General features: G+C 41.5%; 1 protein-coding gene across 40 annotated transcripts in view; it reads right to left on the bottom strand.

Moving 5' to 3' along the window:
* Positions 1–18,697, bottom strand: part of NRXN3 (neurexin 3) — a 1,031,704-nt gene that overhangs the window by 671,850 nt on the left and 341,157 nt on the right. For all 40 annotated transcript variants that reach the window (XR_007509161.1, XR_007509160.1, XR_007509159.1 and 37 more), the window contains one exon: positions 4,015–4,218. Coding sequence is in view for 36 of the 40 variants with exons in the window: in XM_049825576.1 (XP_049681533.1) it covers positions 4,015–4,218 (204 nt within the window). In the remaining 4 variants the exon portion in view is untranslated. The remainder of the gene's footprint in view (positions 1–4,014; positions 4,219–18,697) is intronic.

The following is an 18,697-nucleotide window of genomic DNA, read 5'->3' on the forward strand; positions in this document are numbered from 1 at the left end:
TCAGCACCAGAAATTATTCCCAAGCACGTTCCAAGTCATTATTTGCTTAATTTCTCTCTCTCTCCCCTTCCACTCTAGACCCATTTCTTCAGAGTCCTTCTCAACAGAAGTGAGATCTGTATCATATTTGGACTTCCAATCTTCACACAACAAACACTCAAACTACTGTGAGACATGCTGTCAACATGCAGATTCCAGTGCCTCGGGCACCCACACGGGAAAAGTCTGAAACAACTTCCTTGCCCCTCTTTCTTAGAGAATAATTCATTACTGTTCTTCCTTTCCCTCCCACCTTCTGCAGCAAGCACCCAGCCGCCCGTGCCCACCCACATCTGCTGTACGATGTAGCTATCCCCTGTTTGGTTTGGACACTGAGTGCTGAGGAGGTGAGTGGGATATGCCAGCCCCTGCAGGCTGCTCTGTACGCTCTGTTCTCAGGGCTGTTTGCTGTGCGGGCCGCAGGCTTCAGGCCTTTGAAGGGTTGAATACCATCTTTTGATTTACCATGGCTGATGGGGTATGGGAAAGCTTTACAACTGAAATACACAGAAGAGTTAAGGAAAACAAAAACAAAGAAAAAAAGAAAATAAAAAACAATAGAGGAAAGACCTTAAAAACCACACAAATTATAATAAGTAATCAAATGGAATAGATCAAAGAGAGAAGAGACAGCTCTTAGTAATAGTATTAAATGACTTATAAGAAAAGCACAATTAAATAACTTACCACTCAAAACAGTCTTTGTTTATATGCATCTGTCATAGGTTAGGCACTCGGAGGTACGCTGACTCATAGCTAGTCAGCACTGAGCATACTCAGGTCTTCAGAGGTGGTCCTGATGACTGTTTCTCACTGGTAAGGGGATTTGGCAGGGTCAGATAATGAAGATTTGGTTCTTGTTTGTGACATTTTGGCTATGAAAGTCTCCTTAAAGAGTTAGATGTGACTTACAGTAAACAACTGAAAATGAATGGCTCTGGTAAAGTCATTCCTCCTCAAATTCTGTTTCTTCAACAGCAAGGTAAGTTTGCCATTTTGATAGAAGGAAAGTCCTGCTTCAAAGAATATATCTGACAGCTTTATAAATCTGAACAGAAGAGAGGTGAAGCTCAATCCAGGTTCCAACAGTCTAAACTACCCTTCTCTTTAGCTGGGCATAGAGGAAGAGTGCTGACAGGTTTCCACTGATGCAGCCTGTAGTTACTTTTGGGGGAAGACTCAACCTCACAAAAGTTTCTAGCTGAAAAGCTGGCAAATCTGGCATACACATTGCTTCAGTCCCTGCAACTACACAAAAATAGCCTTCAGTTAACACAGTGTTTGGTTTACAGATTTTGCCCTTGTATTAAGCCATCAATGACACACCTCTTTCTAAACATGTGTGGACCATATGTCAATTCTTTTGACATAGCCATGTCTTTTAGATGCCAGATAGTAAGAGTTAACAGTCCACCTCTAGGCTAGGTGATGGCGCAACAGACCCTAGTAAGTGTTAAAAGTGACCAATGCCAGTATTGGGAAAATATTGTCTGCCAGCATGATATAAGAAAAACTGGAAAGGAAAGACTACACTGTAAAAAATTGTAAGTATATTCAGGGTAATCTAAATATGCCTCCTTGTATTCACATAGGGTCTAAGTCTAGGAGGCCTTGAACACCCAAAAGGAGCAACTCCCTCTATTCTCTTTGATTTTAAAGGAAGATGAAGATATAACAGAATCAAACAAGTGGTACCTTTCTCAGAAGAAAAAGTGATAATTTTTTATGAAGTCTGACAGTTTTCATGCTGTAGTACTTTTCATGTGGGAGTATCAAAGGCAATAGAAGCAGCACTTACTAAAATACTACCACATCTCTGGCAGGCTGCAAAGTATTCTCTCTTCAACAAAGAGAGGAACTAAGGCATGCAAGGTAAAAGAACTGGCTCTGGGTTACAAGGTGGTAGTGAAGAGCTAAGCAGATACTCAGCTGCCCCATTACTTCCCCAACAGAAGCATGCCACTGCCAATCTTCCAGTGATTAAGCTTATCCTCTAAGAAAAAAATGGCTAGCAATAATTGCCAAGAAAGGAAATGGGGGGGGGGGGGGGGGGGGGATATCTCATTTTGCCAGATTATTAGCACCAACTGTACTAGATCAGAAGAAAATGCTGGCACACACATACATATATATACACACTGGAGTTTTGTGAAAGATTCTCTTTGCACATGTAAGAATGGTCAACAGCAATTCTTTTGAGCTGTTCTCCAGAGAAACCCTGCAAATCTATGAAATTTTCCTTCACTGTAAGTCAATATAGGTAGAGATGGCTATCATCAGAGTGCTGTTTCTCTTTATTTGAGAAATTACTGTCATAGCTGAAGTTGATCTATTCCCTCTGTCCTCTAGGCCAGTCTGGACAGCACAGCAACTGCTCCTATGCTAGCCAGACACTCAATAGTGTTTTATACTTCTTCAGTCAAGCTAAGCAGAGCATATATGTATTCCAAACAGGAACTCTGTAAGACTGCGTTTTCTTTTTTTCTTTTTTTTTTTTTCCTTTAATAAAAAGCAAGGGTTTCTATAGCCCTTTAGATGGAGACTCTTTGCTTTTAAGAGATATGAACTTGTTTAAATGCATCTTCTCTTCACTTTCCTATTCCAAAAGCTGATATTAGGGTCTGACTTGTACTTTCAAAGCCAAAGAGACACTAGAAGCAATTTAAAAAAAAAGAGCTAGTTCCAGAAAACTTCTGTACAACATATTGCCCAGGTGAGGATGAGGAACCCTAAAATCACCACTCAAGCTCATCTGTGGTGGAGCAAGACCTTGATAAACTTACCATATCTAGCTAGGACAGGAGTTAAAAAACAAGAACCATTATACAGGTATGGGTGTATTATACTTTTTTTGCCCTCTGCAGACATGGGTTGCTCCTGATATCACCAGAGTAGGGCTTTGAAGATGCTGATGCTGTTAGCTCAAAAAATACGAAACCTTGTCCCAGTGGGACTTAGAATTTTGAAAGCTGACAAAAGCTTTCACAGACCATGCACGCATCTTCATAAAGAGTACCCTACATATTAAAAGAGGTTTAACATTTCGCACTATCATGATAGTTCTGCCTCTTTGACTCAGAATCTCTTCTTAGTTATATTTCTGGATTCAAATGAAGCAACAATTTGCATCACTGAAAAGTGAAAGAAAGCTTCAACTCATTTATTTACATTCTTTAAAAAGGCTATTTGTCATTCAGTACAATACTTAAAGACTGGCAAGAAAATGGATTGAGGCTAATCTAATAGCACGTTCACTCTAATTTTTTTTATTGTTGTTATTGTTGGACTTGTTTCTAATTGTCTTTTTTATTATTTTCTGGGAAAGTGTAACTCTAAGGAGACAGAACACAACCCTTTGGGATGGGGGGGATGCACTTTTATTATTGTTGCCTTCATTTTAATAAAGACACAATCAAAAAAACACAGGCTTTTTTACTAGATATAAAAAGCCCTAAAGGCTGAAACAGATAGCAATTGGAAAAATAGAAGTAATTAGCAAATTAGTAAAAGTTGTATCAAAGTTGTATCAAACGCTGCCAAATTCTGCAAAGGGCAGGGGATTCACAGGACTTCTGCTTGTCACTATAGCCAATTTTGCTTCCCTCCCACGTTTGCCTTTGACTGTTTTGAGTGACGCTGGATGAATGAGGGATGTAACTGATCAAAAGATGGACCAAGCAGCATGTCTCACACAGAGCTCACCAGTCCCAGATCAAGAAAGGAAACTTAAAAACTTACAAGACTTAAAAACCAACACTGTCCATAACAAAGAACTGACAGCAAATCTTCATGCAGCAATGCAGAAGAGAATTTCTCTCCGCAAGAGAATATCATTACGAAGGTCTTGGCAGTTATTTTAGAAATCAATCCAATCCAGTCAAACCAACAGAAATTAAACAAAATTATTAAAAAAAAACCACTAATCACAAGCCCAAACTAATAGTGAAGGGGCAGTGGAAGGTTTTTATACGATACCTAAATTGACCATAAGTTTGACACGGCCTCCATCCAGCTCCAGCCGCAGAGTGTCAGCAGAGTCTCGTGAGGTGGTTGCCATCAACAGCCCATAAGCACGCTGGGACATGAAACGGAAGGACACGTCTTCTGCTTCTGTATGCATGACCATAGGCATGATGATCTTCATGTACATGCTGCCATCATAGCTCAAGATAGAGGCCTCTGTAAGGAATCAGCAAACAATGGCAAAAAAAAAAGAAAAGAAGTTACAGTTCTGTGCGCTCTTCACTCCTGAAGAACCCTAACATCTATCACAGAACACTGTGTTTCCAGAAACCATGCCACTCGCCACAGAAAGGTATGTAACTGGGGAAAAACACAGCAACTGTTTAACTACATCCAGCAACCCTATGTGGCAAGTATGGGCAGTAAACATAAAGATATGGTAATCACCACAACTGGAGGCAGCAGTACGCATGGAGACACAATCCCCAAGGACAAGTGTGTTAGCACAGGGCCATCTTGTGATAATGAACTGTCAAAGCCTCCATTTTTCACACCTTCCAGAAAATGCAATCTCTTCCATTAGTCCAGCCTTCCCTAGCACTAGCTGTAATGACTACTTTAAATAATGCCTACAACACTTCTACTAGAGCATTTAGTCTTGCCTTTGAAGGCTCAAAGTTCGTATTTCTGGTACTCTTAAGAGCCGTTGCTTATTATAGAGAGGAATTTCACTCCGTTGCAACAACTGTATGAAGCAAGTTTCCTAACAGGTCTTTTCTCCATCAGATTTGTGCTGTTTTGTGATTTTATATTTTTCCCCTCCTTACTAACCACTAATGTTAGTAGAGCTCTGCTGACACAACCAATGCCACTGCAATGCAAAGTGAAGAATGAAACAAACCAAACTCCATTCCAAGTTTAAGTGTCATTCAAACACAGGAAAAGTCAGGAGATGGAGGCACAATGACAGCCAGGAGCAGGAAAAGGAAAAAACAGCAAGGAAAGAAATTCTATTTTTCTATCATGTCTGAGGATGTCAAAGAAAATGGGAAGTTCAGCTGAGGAAAGGAGTTGTAGTCCTTAACATTCTCTATTTGTTCAGGGTCTTGCCTCCAGAAACTGATACTCTTCTCTAAGGGGTTAGCATTAAAGTCTTGTGATAGAACGGCAGCAACCACTACAGCATGGCAATCATTGTTTCAGTCTGGCAATATGCCTCAAAGCATTTTTATCCACAAAATTTACAAATCTACATAAATATATTAATGTATGAATCAGAGCGTCTCTTCTCCCCACAGCCAACCCCTACCAAAGGCAGAGCTGTAGAGATTGCTCCATGTACGACTTCTACCAGAAAGCTACATATAACAATCCCAGAGGCTGAAAAAAAAGACCAGTTCAGCCCCCTAGACACATGGAAGGATTGCTCCATAAAGCACTCTTACCAGTGCCTCATCCAGTTTAGCATTTTCTCAAATGGTTGGGATTCTCACCAGGCACCCCAGACACAGCCCAGAAAGCTAGCACCCCATCTAATATAACCAACTGCAACAACATGTATTTGGAATCTAGATGTTCTCCTTATGTTTCACCCCTTTGTCCCATATTTTCCAGCCAGGCCACTGATGCTGACAGGAGCGGATCTTCTCGAGAGAAACAGCAAGCTTGGCAGACCCAATCCTTACATCCTTTCAATGCTTAAATGTTAGATGCTAGAGTAGAGTAGATGGATGGGAAACAGGAACAGCCATATGTCCGTGCTGGGAAAGTCCCATGGTTGGCTCCACGATGGCCAGTAACAGAACTGCAGTGTGTAATAAATACTCAGAGGTGATAAACAAGGATATAAGTATCAAGCTGATACAGTGACAGAGGAGACATGTATATGGTTACAAAACGTTTGGTGGGGATCACTGTGGTTGTGCTGGTGCAGCGACCTACTGCACTAACAGTTGGTATGCAGCACCTCTCTGGTCATGGGACATACAAGCCCATTAAGAAGAAAACATTTCTGAGAGCACCGTCAAAATAAGATGGCTGTGAACAGCATCATCCTTATTCACCCGTTTTCTTAGCTGCACTCCCCACATACTGTCATGGTCTGTACACAGAAAGCTCTCTACATGCAACACCCACTCAGCCATACATACACCTTCTGGGTACCGGCTGTCAGTGCTGCCCTAGGGACTCACATCTTTGCTTGGCCAAGAAGCAGAGAAAGAAAGAAAGCAAGCTGCTTTTTCAAGGTGGGGGAATGGTTTCTTCTATTCAAAGCGCAATTCTCTTCCCCCTCACGTCTGCACCTCTTACTTGCCACCCACAGCTGCAAGCTAGAACTAAATGTACTGTATATTATACATACACTCAAAGGCAATGCGTATGTACACACAAACCCTCCTTGCTCTCTTTCCTCTCTCTCTCTGCGAATTGTATTAGAAAATGCAGTGAAGCATGAAATGGCTCTTTTGATACCTTCAGCTCAGATGTGCCTTGCATGAAACAGTTGCTTGCCTTAGCGCCTGAATAGCTGTGAGAAGGGGGTTGGAGGATATCAGGACTACGAGTGGGAGTAGCTGACACAAGTGCCCCAGCTTGCTGCTTCATTCTCCACAGCGCCATGCATTAGGTGCTTTGGAAATATGAGTTTTCTGCAGACACTACAAGACAACAAACCAAAAGTGTGGTAATAATGAGTCTCTTCCCTTCAAAAAGAATTCCTGTCCTTTAGCTCCACTGATCCCATTGCCAGAAAGTTAGTGTCCTTAGAAAGAAATCCCAACCATTATTATACTTACGTAAGACGGACCTGAAGAACACCCAGAATTGCTGAAGATGGCACAAAAGTCTAGACACTGTTTCAACTGACATCCCACAGTAGCCTAAATCAGGTATTACTGTCCCTTCTCTGGCCAGTCTGCTATGAACAGGGAACAATGAATCCTTGTTACAAATAAGCAAATAAAATTAAATAGCCTGAAATAGCTGAAAGCCTCCACACAACCGTAGGAGATGATGAGTTTCTGTTCTTGTGGCTGCCCTGTGCTGTCCTCAGCCCGGGCCTAGCTTAGACCACCTATGCACTTGACATCTTTTAAAAATAAAGAGATTTCATTCTCACCTTGCAAGTCTTCACTATCTGGAGTATCCGGGAGCTTTTTCAGCACATCTCCTCGCAAGCAGACCATTCCCTGCAGCTACAAAAATACCCCTTCGGAGGAGGGTATTGCCTAGTAGCAGTCATACAAATAAAACCTATCTCCTTGTCTTGACAGTCCCCAAAACTCGAGGAAAGCATGTTACAGCTGAGCAACACATACAGCAAATCTGCTCAGGGTTGAATGTAACCTGGCAACAACTAGGTGACCTCAGCCTCCTAGGCACATGCGCTGGCAACTTCTGCCTGAATACAGGCAGCCATTTGATTGCCCTTGGCCATCTGCAGCAATGGGACTGTAATGCTTTTGTTCAGCACCATAAATACAGGCAGCAGCACAGTTATCCAAGTTGAAAATGCATGCATGTTCCTTCCACCCTTCTACTTTTAGGGTAGCTATTATACTTGGATGTCTCACAGACACATGCATAGGAGCAATGGGTGAAATCATGTTTGATTCAGAGACCCACAGATTTGTACAGACAAAAAGATCCAGAATGGCATTTATTTGTGATCCCAAAGCCAGAAGCTTCATTGCAATTAGCTTGGAGATGGGAAGAGGAAGAAACCGGGTGCTGATTCAAAACCACCCTGACATACTGCCAGAGATCTGTGAAAATCAATATGTTATTAGGAGTGATTAGGTTCCCAGTCTTGTGCTCTGAGACCCTGCCAGCTTTAATTTTACACTTTGCATCCAAAGGAGCAATTCACTGCTGCTTCCCCACAAGGCTCTGCACAAACCTCCTGGGGAGATGGCAACAGGCATATTCTTAGAATACAGACAGAAAAATACTCAAGACCTCTTCATGCTCCTTCTCCTGCTTTCTAACCTTTCTCTTATATTAATCTCCATTCTTTGCCTCTTTCCTTTCTTCTCCTTTTTAGGTTTTCTGTAGTCTCCTGTTCTTCCCCGTGGTCTCTTTCCCCTGCCTCTCAGACTACAATATAACTTTTTTCCTGAAATTTCCAGAAAGATGACAGTGCAAAAACAAGGAAAAAATATACTCCCTTCGCAAAAAGTTTAGCTGAAGTCACCAATGACAGCAGTTCAGGGCACACGATATATTACCCCAGCTCCATTTGCAAGAGTCAGCTATCACCACCCGCTCCCACCAAACAGAGCTTCCAGAAACAAGTGTCACCAACTGGAGAGGCACAAGATGCCTGGCAAGGAGCAATTGTGGAAAACAGGTTTGCTGGTTCAAAACTATGGGGAAATAGACACCAAACGTTTCCACCTTCTCACAAAAATTCAAATATCCTTAAAGAAAAAGTGCCAAAGCTTTGTATCCACAAACCAGACAAAACCTTCCTGTGGGCCTTACACAGCACACCTCTTTCCCTCCCATATCCACTAGCAGACACACGGCCACAAATAAAAACAGCCTTGATTTTCTAAGAAACAAAATTACACTTAAAACAAAAAACCCAAACAAACAAACAAACAAACAAACCAGAACTGAAAAAAAAAGGCCTAAAATAAGAAAAAGGAATCCTCATTCTTGTTCAAGTGGATTCCATACAGATGAATTTCAACAACGTGACGGAAGTCTGTCACGTAATTTGGGGAGCCTGAATGTAATCACTCAGACTGAAATCTGACTAGTACCCAGGAGATAATGCTCCTTTTTTGGTGGAAAAAATGCCATGGGAACAACATGAAACGTCAATTGCTCCCAAGCGCTTACGACCTTGCACATCATCCAGCAAGATGGGAGCCGGGAGCTGCGGGGCTCCCAGGGCCGGGCCTTGCTGCCCTGGGGCTGTCCCACACACCCAAGGAGGCCATGACAGACCTTCAGATGGTGGCCAGGTCCAACCAAGAGCCCAGGAAACATCATGGAGATGAGGCAGGCCAGGGGTCAGGCCAGGAAGTCAATCCACAGGCCAGGGCTAAGATCAGGTGCCACGACTGCCAGGCAGGGTCACGGTGACAGGGTTGGGATATGGACCTGGCTCGGCAGGGCCCATGGCCAGGCAGGGCTGTGGGAAGCTGGAGATCAGCCCTGCTGCGGCATCACTGGGGCAGGGGCTGATGGCCCCAGGGGCTGACGTGGGCTCCTGGGCTGTGGGCAGGCTGGGGAAGCCCCAGGGGGCTGACATGGGGTCCCAGGCCATGGGCAGGCTGGGGGAGCCCTGGGGGCCAGGCAAGGCCTGTCGGTGGCCTGTGGGCCTTGGTGGTGTGCGGCCACAGTACTGTGCTCTGGCACTGCTCCTTCCTGACCCAGAAGAAAAGTCCGTGTTTACTAAATGCAGTATGACACCTTTTGCAGCAAATTGGATTTTCGCTGGATGTCTCCCATCTAGGTGCCACTGGACCTCACCTCTAAATGTAATTTACTGGCGCTGAGAGGGACAACAACAGAAAACACAAAACCATCTTTCAATACCCGCCTAAAGAGGACCATTGTATTAAAATAAGAATGGGCTTTATTAGTCTAGCAAAATACCCTGCAATTAATATCACTAATCATCCACTGATAGGTTTATTGTGCTAGGAGAAACAAAGCTATTCCACTTTAAATATTTCAGCCTGACAAGATGTCAATAGCACTGGAAACTCATGAAGATAAAACAGTTAAAATCTTGGACACGTATAACCACAGAAACGTAAAGAACCTGGACTGGTTTTGCTGGTTTTGACAGTGCTTAATCTCCATCACAGACCAAAGTATTTTTGCAACATCAAACCCAATTTTGATTTGCTTCAAATTAAGATGACGCCTGCATTCCCTACTTCCAGTGGGTATATAGCTGCTTTACAAAAGGACCTTTGTTTCTGGAAGCTCAGCATACCATTACCCCAGCTCCCTCAATCTGTTCTAGACTAAGTAAACCCCTTTCGTTCAACTTCTCCTAGCTTTTATTTTCTAAAACTTGTCTCTTCTGCTTCTCACCTCCAGCTTCTCTCTGATTTGTATACTACTTTCTTAAATTCAAATGCTCCAATTTGAATAGCATACATCAGTTAAGACGAAACGGGCACTAAAAAGGGGAATAATTACATAAGACATCTTTATCGGTACAATGTGTACAAAATATTTCCAAATGAGCAGCAAATGACGAAGATAATAGAGCTAGGTTCAAGGCATTCACCACATTTTCAGGGATGCAAAAATAGTGGTGAAGCAGTAGTAATAAGTGTCACTTATAAGGCTGCTGCTATAGACAAAAATTGCTAGCAGATGTTTACATAGGCCAGATGACATCCAGATGAATATTTTTCATGAAACACATTTTTTCAAAACCTTGCAGAATTTATTTAATAACATTATTTAAAACATTGCATCACTTTTAACATACATTGAAGTCTGAAAATAGCCCAGAATTGCAGGTTGGTTCATATAAAATAAGAAATTCCTGAAGAACACCTGAAGTGCAAACCACACCTATTTATTTATCTAGAAAGTCAGAACATAATAAATACCCTATTCACCACTTCCCTTTCCATACCACTTTCTCCTCCCTGTTCCAATATCTCATGTATTTCCTGTCCCTTTCCTTTGTGTTTTTTCCAAACACAAGCAGAAACATCAAATTACTGCAGAAAAAAAATATCACCTAAGTATCCACAAAATGGAAGACATACAAAAATCTAGGCAAAGAAGGCAAACTAAGAGCCCCAAGCAACACATTTATATGAAAGTGCAGTGTTCAGTGCAAGTACTATAATGTCCTTTTTCAGACAAAAAAAAATATTTAGCTTGATTCATAAAGTTTAGACATTGAAATGACTTTTGTTATGAACGGAAGCATTTCTGAATTTTTTTCAGAACTACACAATTATTTTTTTTTCTGAATCCAAAATTAACACCTTGCTTTTCTAGTTCAACATTATAAGGAAGTTATATAACACCAAAATCCTGTAAACTGGTCTTGAGAATTTTCAGCTTAAAGTGGGCAAAATCTCAAGGAACTAGGTAAAACTGTGACGTTTCCACCATTGTAAGGGAAAATCGCATCAGATTTTTTACTGCCTACAACAAAAGCTTCAATAGAGACCTTCTAAATTTTAAACTGACCTAGAAAAGGCATATTAGGATCCAGGATCCCAAATCTCCCTCCATTATAAACCTCACAAGCCTTTGCACTCTGGATTCTAGTTTTGTTTAACTTCTGTAATGAACCAACTCTCCAGCTCCCAAGGCTAACCTGCGGCTACCCTACGAAGAAGTATGTACCAGCTTCCATCAGCATCAGGCTTAGTACGTGCTTCCTCTCCTCCTGTGGTCACCACACACAAAAGAGGGTAAGTTAATTAAGGGGTGTTGTCAGGTGGGGAGTTAAAAACAAACAAACAAACAAAACAAAACCCCAGTCTTTAATTCACAATGAAAGGTATTATCTAATAAACTTCGCATCTCCCTTCTTCGGGCTGTAATCATAAAGAACTGGGTGAGGGAGGAGCTGTAGGAGCACTGGGTAGCACAGTAGAAATATTTGCAGACAAAGGAAACTGCAGCTTGTAAATGTTATTGCTAGCTCTGGGAGGTGATGAGCGAGTCTATATTGCCATACTGAAGCTTGGCAGAGACACAAGGGGAACCAAGAAGGAGCACGTGGGCTCTTCAAACTTACTCCAAATGTCACTCTAACATTTACAGAGTTGTTTACAACTATTTGGGAAGAAATCTCTGGCAAGAAGGCTAAGGGTAGAAGAAGAATTGCTCCTCAAAGCCAAGAAGTGTAATAAGGAAGGCATGGGGAAATCTGCTACTAAAATGATAGTCTTTGACAGTTTGCATTACATGGGTGATACATTTTAGAAAGTGATGTGACTTCTGTTTCATTCGAACATCTCTGAGTCCTCTCCATGGCATTGTCAAGGTGCACGAAGCATCTGATCACTGTCTTCTCAGTAGTGTTCACTAAGAAAGAGGCATTACAGCGAAGATGGAATTTGACTCATCTCAGAGGTGTACAGTGAAAAAAAGAGGCAGCAGACACAATTTGCAGCAAGGGAAATTCCAGAAAATTATAAGGAAAAAATTACACAACAAGGGTAGCCACACACTTCAACAGAAACACTGAAGAAACTCCGCCCCTGGAAATTTTCAAAACTCAACTGGATAATGCCCTTAACAACCCACTCTGCTTTTGAAGTTGGCCCCACTTGGAGCAGGCAGCTGGGACAGAGACTTCCAGAGACCCCTTTCAACCATATTTATTCTATGACAAGTGCCAGAATGCACAAATTTCACTGCATATTGCACCATTTCACAGACATCACCTTACACCTGCAAGTTGCTACTGATCTGAGATGGAAGAAGTTTTGTCTTGTGAATTATCACATAACGGGAATCCTGCTTACAGCATGCTGTCAAGACTGAAGAAACAGAAGATTCAAAGCTGTGCTCTCCTACAGGCACTGTATGTCCTTGGGCAAATTCTTTAGCCCTGCTGACTCATCTCAGAACAATTACAGTTAGGAACCAAACATATTATGACACTACTAAACATATCCGACCTTTGTGCTTTCAGTCCTTTTTCTCCCACAAGCCAGGATGTTCTCACTGAACTGGTGTGTCACACACTGCCAACATCTCCCAGTGGCTGCTGACTCTCAGGTGACAATTGAAAGGCTTCTAAGGGTGACTGTCAGCAGTAAAAGTTGCATTACTTCCCCAAATTTCCAGGAGATGAGGGCTCTGCTAAAAAATCCACAGATGTGGGAAAGCTACTAAAAAGGCAGTTGTCATCAGCCTACCATCTTTGAAAAGCAAGGTTGTAATGTGAACTACATTCATAACCTTGTGTAAAAGCACAACCTCCCCTCAGTTCTGTTTTTTGAATACTGGAAAGAAAAACAGTAACTTATATTGCCTCTGGCTGTTTGTTTAAGGAAGGTTCACAGCATGGACCAGACAACCCTCAACTTCTTTTCCTTTTTCTGATCTGACAGCCCCAAAACCCTGAACTTCCTGAAGTCCTGGAAGAGGTGCTTTAAGAAGACAGGGAGTAGAGGGAAAACATGGGTCTACAAACTGTAGGGTAAACTTGTCCACAAAAATCACAGGTATACCATAGTGTTTTTGAAAAAGCAACAATTCTTCAACCCAGGAAATCTCTGAGTTAGGAGGGGGCCGAAGTGAGAGACTGCAATGCTAAAAGTAAGTAGGCAGAGGAGCTGGATAACTATAATGTAAGGCAAGCAGCTTCATGGAAACGGGAATATCACATTCACAAAGGCTGGAAAATAGGTCATCTTTGGGGGAAGCCCGATACAACAGCGTAGGTAGCAATGAGGAAGGTAACAACAGCATACATGCTGTGGAAAAATACAGGATAACACGTAATCTGATGTTTCAGACTACAACTTCCAAACTTAAAATATAAGATAAACTAAGCTGAGTTTATAATACTAGGACCTGGGGGAAGGTCCTTTCAGAGCCTTTTGTTCTCCTATCGCAGAGCTGCTGCTTTCCCTAAAAACATCTGCAAAACCACTAATCCCAGAGTGGTGCCTGCCTGAGAGCAATGCTCATTCAGTGCAGCACAGACAGTGCAGAAATGATGACACTGATTTCCAGGCATCCCACAGACTCTGTCCACTTCTAATGAAGTCATCAGCAGAGATGCAATGGCCAGGGCTGCTCACCCAGCTAACTGCAACCATTGTCCAATTATTGTAACCATGATAAAGAGGAAAAGAGAAGCAGAAACTAGTAGTTGGCATGGGATGGCAGTTGATATTGCCAAGATTGTGAAGGCCAAAGCAAAAGATGCATGTTCAAGCCCGTAAATTTCACTAGCAGATAAAAGACATTAAATCCTACTTTCAAGTAGTAGGCACTGCCTTTTGAAAACATGGTTGTCCTGCAGACCAAATTCTACTGGTACCTGTAAAGAAATGTGTTTATAAAAAAAAGAATTTCAGATAAAAAAGGAAGAAAAAAAGAATTGATGTAGGCAAGTATGGTGCTTCTGTACTAACGGTGACCCAAATTACCCAGAATTTCCTTGTTTAGATAATTAAAGGAATGTCCATGAGCTGTCCCTCTCTGACTCCAAACATAACCAAGTACAGTTTCTCTTACAAAATCAGTATCTCTTGGTAAGGACAGAGTTAGCATTTCATAGTCCAAAACACTAGTTATAATTACGCAGAATCATACAGTTATTAAAAACTCCTACAAGCCTATCTCAAATGCCAAAGGCTGCGGTGCAGGATCTTCTAAGTGCATAGACTAGCATTCAACAGATGGGTTTACATACAACAGCAGCCAGCTCAAACCCTCCATCCAAAACTCAAAGATTTATATTCATGGAGAAGAGAGTTCCATTAATCTTTTTCTTCTCTGAGCTCCAGGAGCCTCCAATGATCTTAATGACAACTGTAAAACATAATAAAACCTACTTCTTGTGGAAGTTGTGAAGGTTTAGTCAGTGTTGACAAATTCTATGAGATACTCCAGTCAAAAGAACTGTAGATGTACAAATTATGACAGCAGCTGTGACCCTAAAACTTTCACATTCACCACTGTGCTGCCCATTTTATTCACTTTGAAGTTCAGGGCAGCAGTCAGAATACAATGAAGAGTGTCATACTCCAAAAGCAGCAACCTGATGCCACAGTTAAGTAAAGCTGAATCTTCTTCAGCTGCTCCTATCAGTAGACTTACTGAGAGTTCCTGAGGCCTGAGTCTATCCTGATCCAAAACAAGACCAAATCATGAAACCACCAGGTATCTTAGACTGAAAAAATTGTTTCTGTGCAGAAGGTTTTCAAATCACCTTCTATGGTACCTTTGACTTCTGCTGAAATGCTTGGACCTCTCCTCCTCCTAACTGAAACTGGAAAGCAGTCACATCATTAGCCTATATCAAGACATTTGCATTCACTTATAGAGAAGATTTGGGAATGCACCCATGTCCTGTATTGTTCTCTTTATACTAGACATAATGGAAAACCCAAAGTTAAAAGACTTTAGATGGTGAATAACCTGCTATTTATCCTGTCTAAAGCACTTCTGCCCACTGTAATGAAGTCCAGAGGGATGTTTCCTCTCTAGATTGCTAGCAGCAAACCAGATGCATTATATTTTGTTACAACATTTCTGATCCATTACATCAAATTAAGCCAGATTAAATGCAGCCCATCCTGGAAAAGGGTTTCCTCAGACCTGGAAATTGACTCAAACATAAAATTCGGTGTCTGCTTACCAGTGACTGTACCTCCTGCATGACATCACTTTCCATACAACTTCTTCACTCGATGCTAGGCAGCATACCTGCAGAATTAACTGCCTGGGAAGGAACTTTGCAATGAGTGGGGAGGTAATAAAAACCTTCATTTCACCATGGTGTTCTCAGGTTCTCTAGGTTCCTGAACAACCTCTTTACATGCTAAACCTGAAATGGCACACAACTAATGGCAAAGAAGTATTGGTTCCCCCACAGCACAAGTGTTAGCACACGTACTGTTCAGAACAGCAGTAAGGACCATATCCCTGTCCCAATGGTAGGGTGAAGAATTCAAACATAAATGACTCATTCCTGAAGACTAGAGTTCAGAAATACCTTAGACAGAAAAAAATGAGAGTTTTCTAGTCTCAACCTAAAGATAGGATTTTCCACATCCTAAAATTGCTGTTTAGAATGACCTGCAGGGCTGCCTGTGCTCTGAGGAAGTCTGTGACAGGGGGAGGAATAAAGCTACCTATCACAAGTATGACATGCTTGCCAACCTGCACAGCAGACGAAGTTCAATCTCTAAGAACAGATTCTGAATTCTAATAAAAATTTAGGCGTTTGATAAAAAAGTCAATGGCCACAGTCTTAATACTCTGTACAGTGGAAAGAACAGTTTGCCTTCACCTGAAATGTCTCCCAGACTCATAAGTGCCAGAGAGATGGAACTAAGAGAGTAAATTGCAAAAGCCATCCCATTTAGCTGAGTGGGATCCCAGGTAAGGTCAGGACAGTTAATCACTACCTATTTGCTGAAAATTGCCCATAAAGGTAATTCGATGCACAATTCTCTTGCAGCAATTAGCTCTTGTTGATATGAATATAAAATAGGTACCTAGTAAGAGTTAACTCTGTAAGGAAAGGAATGAATCAGAACAAAGAGAACATTCAAAGATAGAAGCCAAGGTAAGTTTGGGGAATGGTCAGTTGTTCAAATATATGTTCGGAGGACTAGAGAATGCTTTCACATGTATTATTTGGCCAAACCTCTAGTGTATCAGAGAAAGTGAGATCATTAGAACAGAGCCCAACACAATTTAACAAAGCATGGTAAAAGCAGATGGAAGTGTGGCTATCAGATTAACTTTGTATAAAGACTGTGGCAAATCCATCATGAGGTTTTCCAGGCTCTGAGACAGCCTGACTAGAACTGGCCCTACCAGAAAATTGTGTTTACTTCAGAGATGAAAGTTTTTCTCTCCCTTCATTATACAAGCCCAAAAAAGGGGCGGGGGGAGAGAGTCTGACATTTTCTACTCTTTCAAATGGTATTTCTCTATAGTGATAAAAACCATTAATCATTACCAATGAAAACTTGGGGGGGGTGGGGGTGTAATTACAACATCTGAAGGCATTCTTTCAGTTTTTCAACAACTTGTTGCTACAGTGATATCTAACCAGTTCTCTTGGGCTTTCTGCAGTCTACAGCCCCACTGCTTCTGAACCAATAGGAAAGGGATGAGAAAGCCTGGCTGCAACTCAGAAAGGGCAGCCTTTGGCTGCAGGGAGCAGCATTCAGGTGTTGCTCAGGCAAGCAGGGGAAGATAGGAGCAGCCCTACTTACGTGCCCCTCACATCTGTCCACGTTACAAAGGAGTCACACAACCAAGCACAGGAGATAACAAGCAGTGAAAGCTCTGCAATAAGGACAGACTGGTGGGAGAAGCCCACAGCTATTATTTGGGGCTGAAGCATGCTAGTGGAATCTCATGTGAAACTTATATCAAGCCTTTGTGTCCCAGATGGCCCCCAATTTGGAAAATATTCATGACCCCACCCAGAAGCCCTCCCACAAGAGATGCAAAGCTAAATCAAAGCCACTATAAGGAAACAGAAGAACTTATAGTCCAGAGGTTTCTACATTCTGGAGGATCCTGTACAATTTCAGAAATTATTTAGACAAAAACTATTTCATAACGACAGGAACTGTTTGAACCTGAATGTTACAGCTGCCTATTGGGACACCTTCAGTTTGAAATTAAGTACATTGCAAAAAATAATCTAAAACCAGCTAGCTGTGTACTTCATGTGTCAGATTTTCCCCTCCTACTGTTTGTGGCATCAGAATATGGCATTTCTTTTTTCCTCATCTTTCATAATTTTCTTTCTTCTGTTATTGTGCAAAAGGCCTATATAAACAACAGCAAAACTGGCCAGCTACCTGCACAAAGCAATAAACAGAGCACATTAAGTAATTCCTACCTGTAAAACAGAAATCAAATTTCATGGTATTTTTCAAACCTGTTCTCCTTCCAATTTTCCATCCAACTTTGGAAAACAACAAAACAGAATATGCACAGTGCTGCCAAACACACAGTATCATTATCTTCAATGGGAGTTAAGGGGCTGACTTTGCCTTAACAGCAAATTTAACAGGTCAGAACAACATTCTGCATGATATTAAAGCAACAAGGGTTGTATCTCATCACATTGCACCCTTTCTCCTGTGAAACACATGGTTACGCCTGCAGCCACTTGGTATTCCAGAGCATATCGCTTCTATTTTATACAGCATAAACACTCCTCCTGTGTCAGCTAGACTGAATACCACCTCCACAAAGGGAAGAACACAACAGAAAAACATAACCAAAGGAAGACAAGCAAAGCTCTCACTTGCCCAACAGAAGCTCATATACTCTGAGCGAATAAGTATATGACAGCTACGGGGTTTGATCAACAGTACCAGTAACAAGGCAAAGTGAAATCTGCGTGCTACACACCAGGCAGGTGCCATTTTACTACAAAACTCTTACAAAGTGCAAACCTTTTCCACAATGTCTCAGTCATTGTGGCTCAGCTTTGGCTTGGAGGTACTGTACTTCGAGAGGAAGAACAGCCTTTGAAGCTTGTTCAGTCCTTAGCTTCTCAGATGCAATAGGAGTACTTTTAAACTGATGCTAAGCAAAAACCAATTGCTTACTTCTAAGCCCTGAATTCACAAAAATACCTGCATGTAATGTTCATTGAGAGTTTCATGAGATAAAGTTTAAAGGATCAATCTAAACATTCCCAGGATGCAGTTACATTTTTTATTCTGAACCAAGAAAGGGGAACTACTAACTGATTTCCCTCAGTCTGGAACCTGGGAGTGTGTACATTTTCTCTGAAAAAAATAGAAAATTATAAAAGGACAAAGGTAAGTATTCAAATATTGAAGCCAGTTCCCAGTAAATTATGAAAATGATGGATTCACACAGTTCTAACCTTCCACAGCATCACAGTTCATTTCTTTAATTACTAGATTACATTATTTAAGAAGAAATATTGATTTCTCTGTTTCTTGGGTCCTGAAAAAGCAAAAAGCCTGATCTTACCTATGAATTATAATTCTACTGTGACACTGAATTT

Source organism: Accipiter gentilis, chromosome 22, assembly GCF_929443795.1.
Source record: "Accipiter gentilis chromosome 22, bAccGen1.1, whole genome shotgun sequence".
Lineage (NCBI taxonomy): Eukaryota > Metazoa > Chordata > Aves > Accipitriformes > Accipitridae > Astur > Astur gentilis.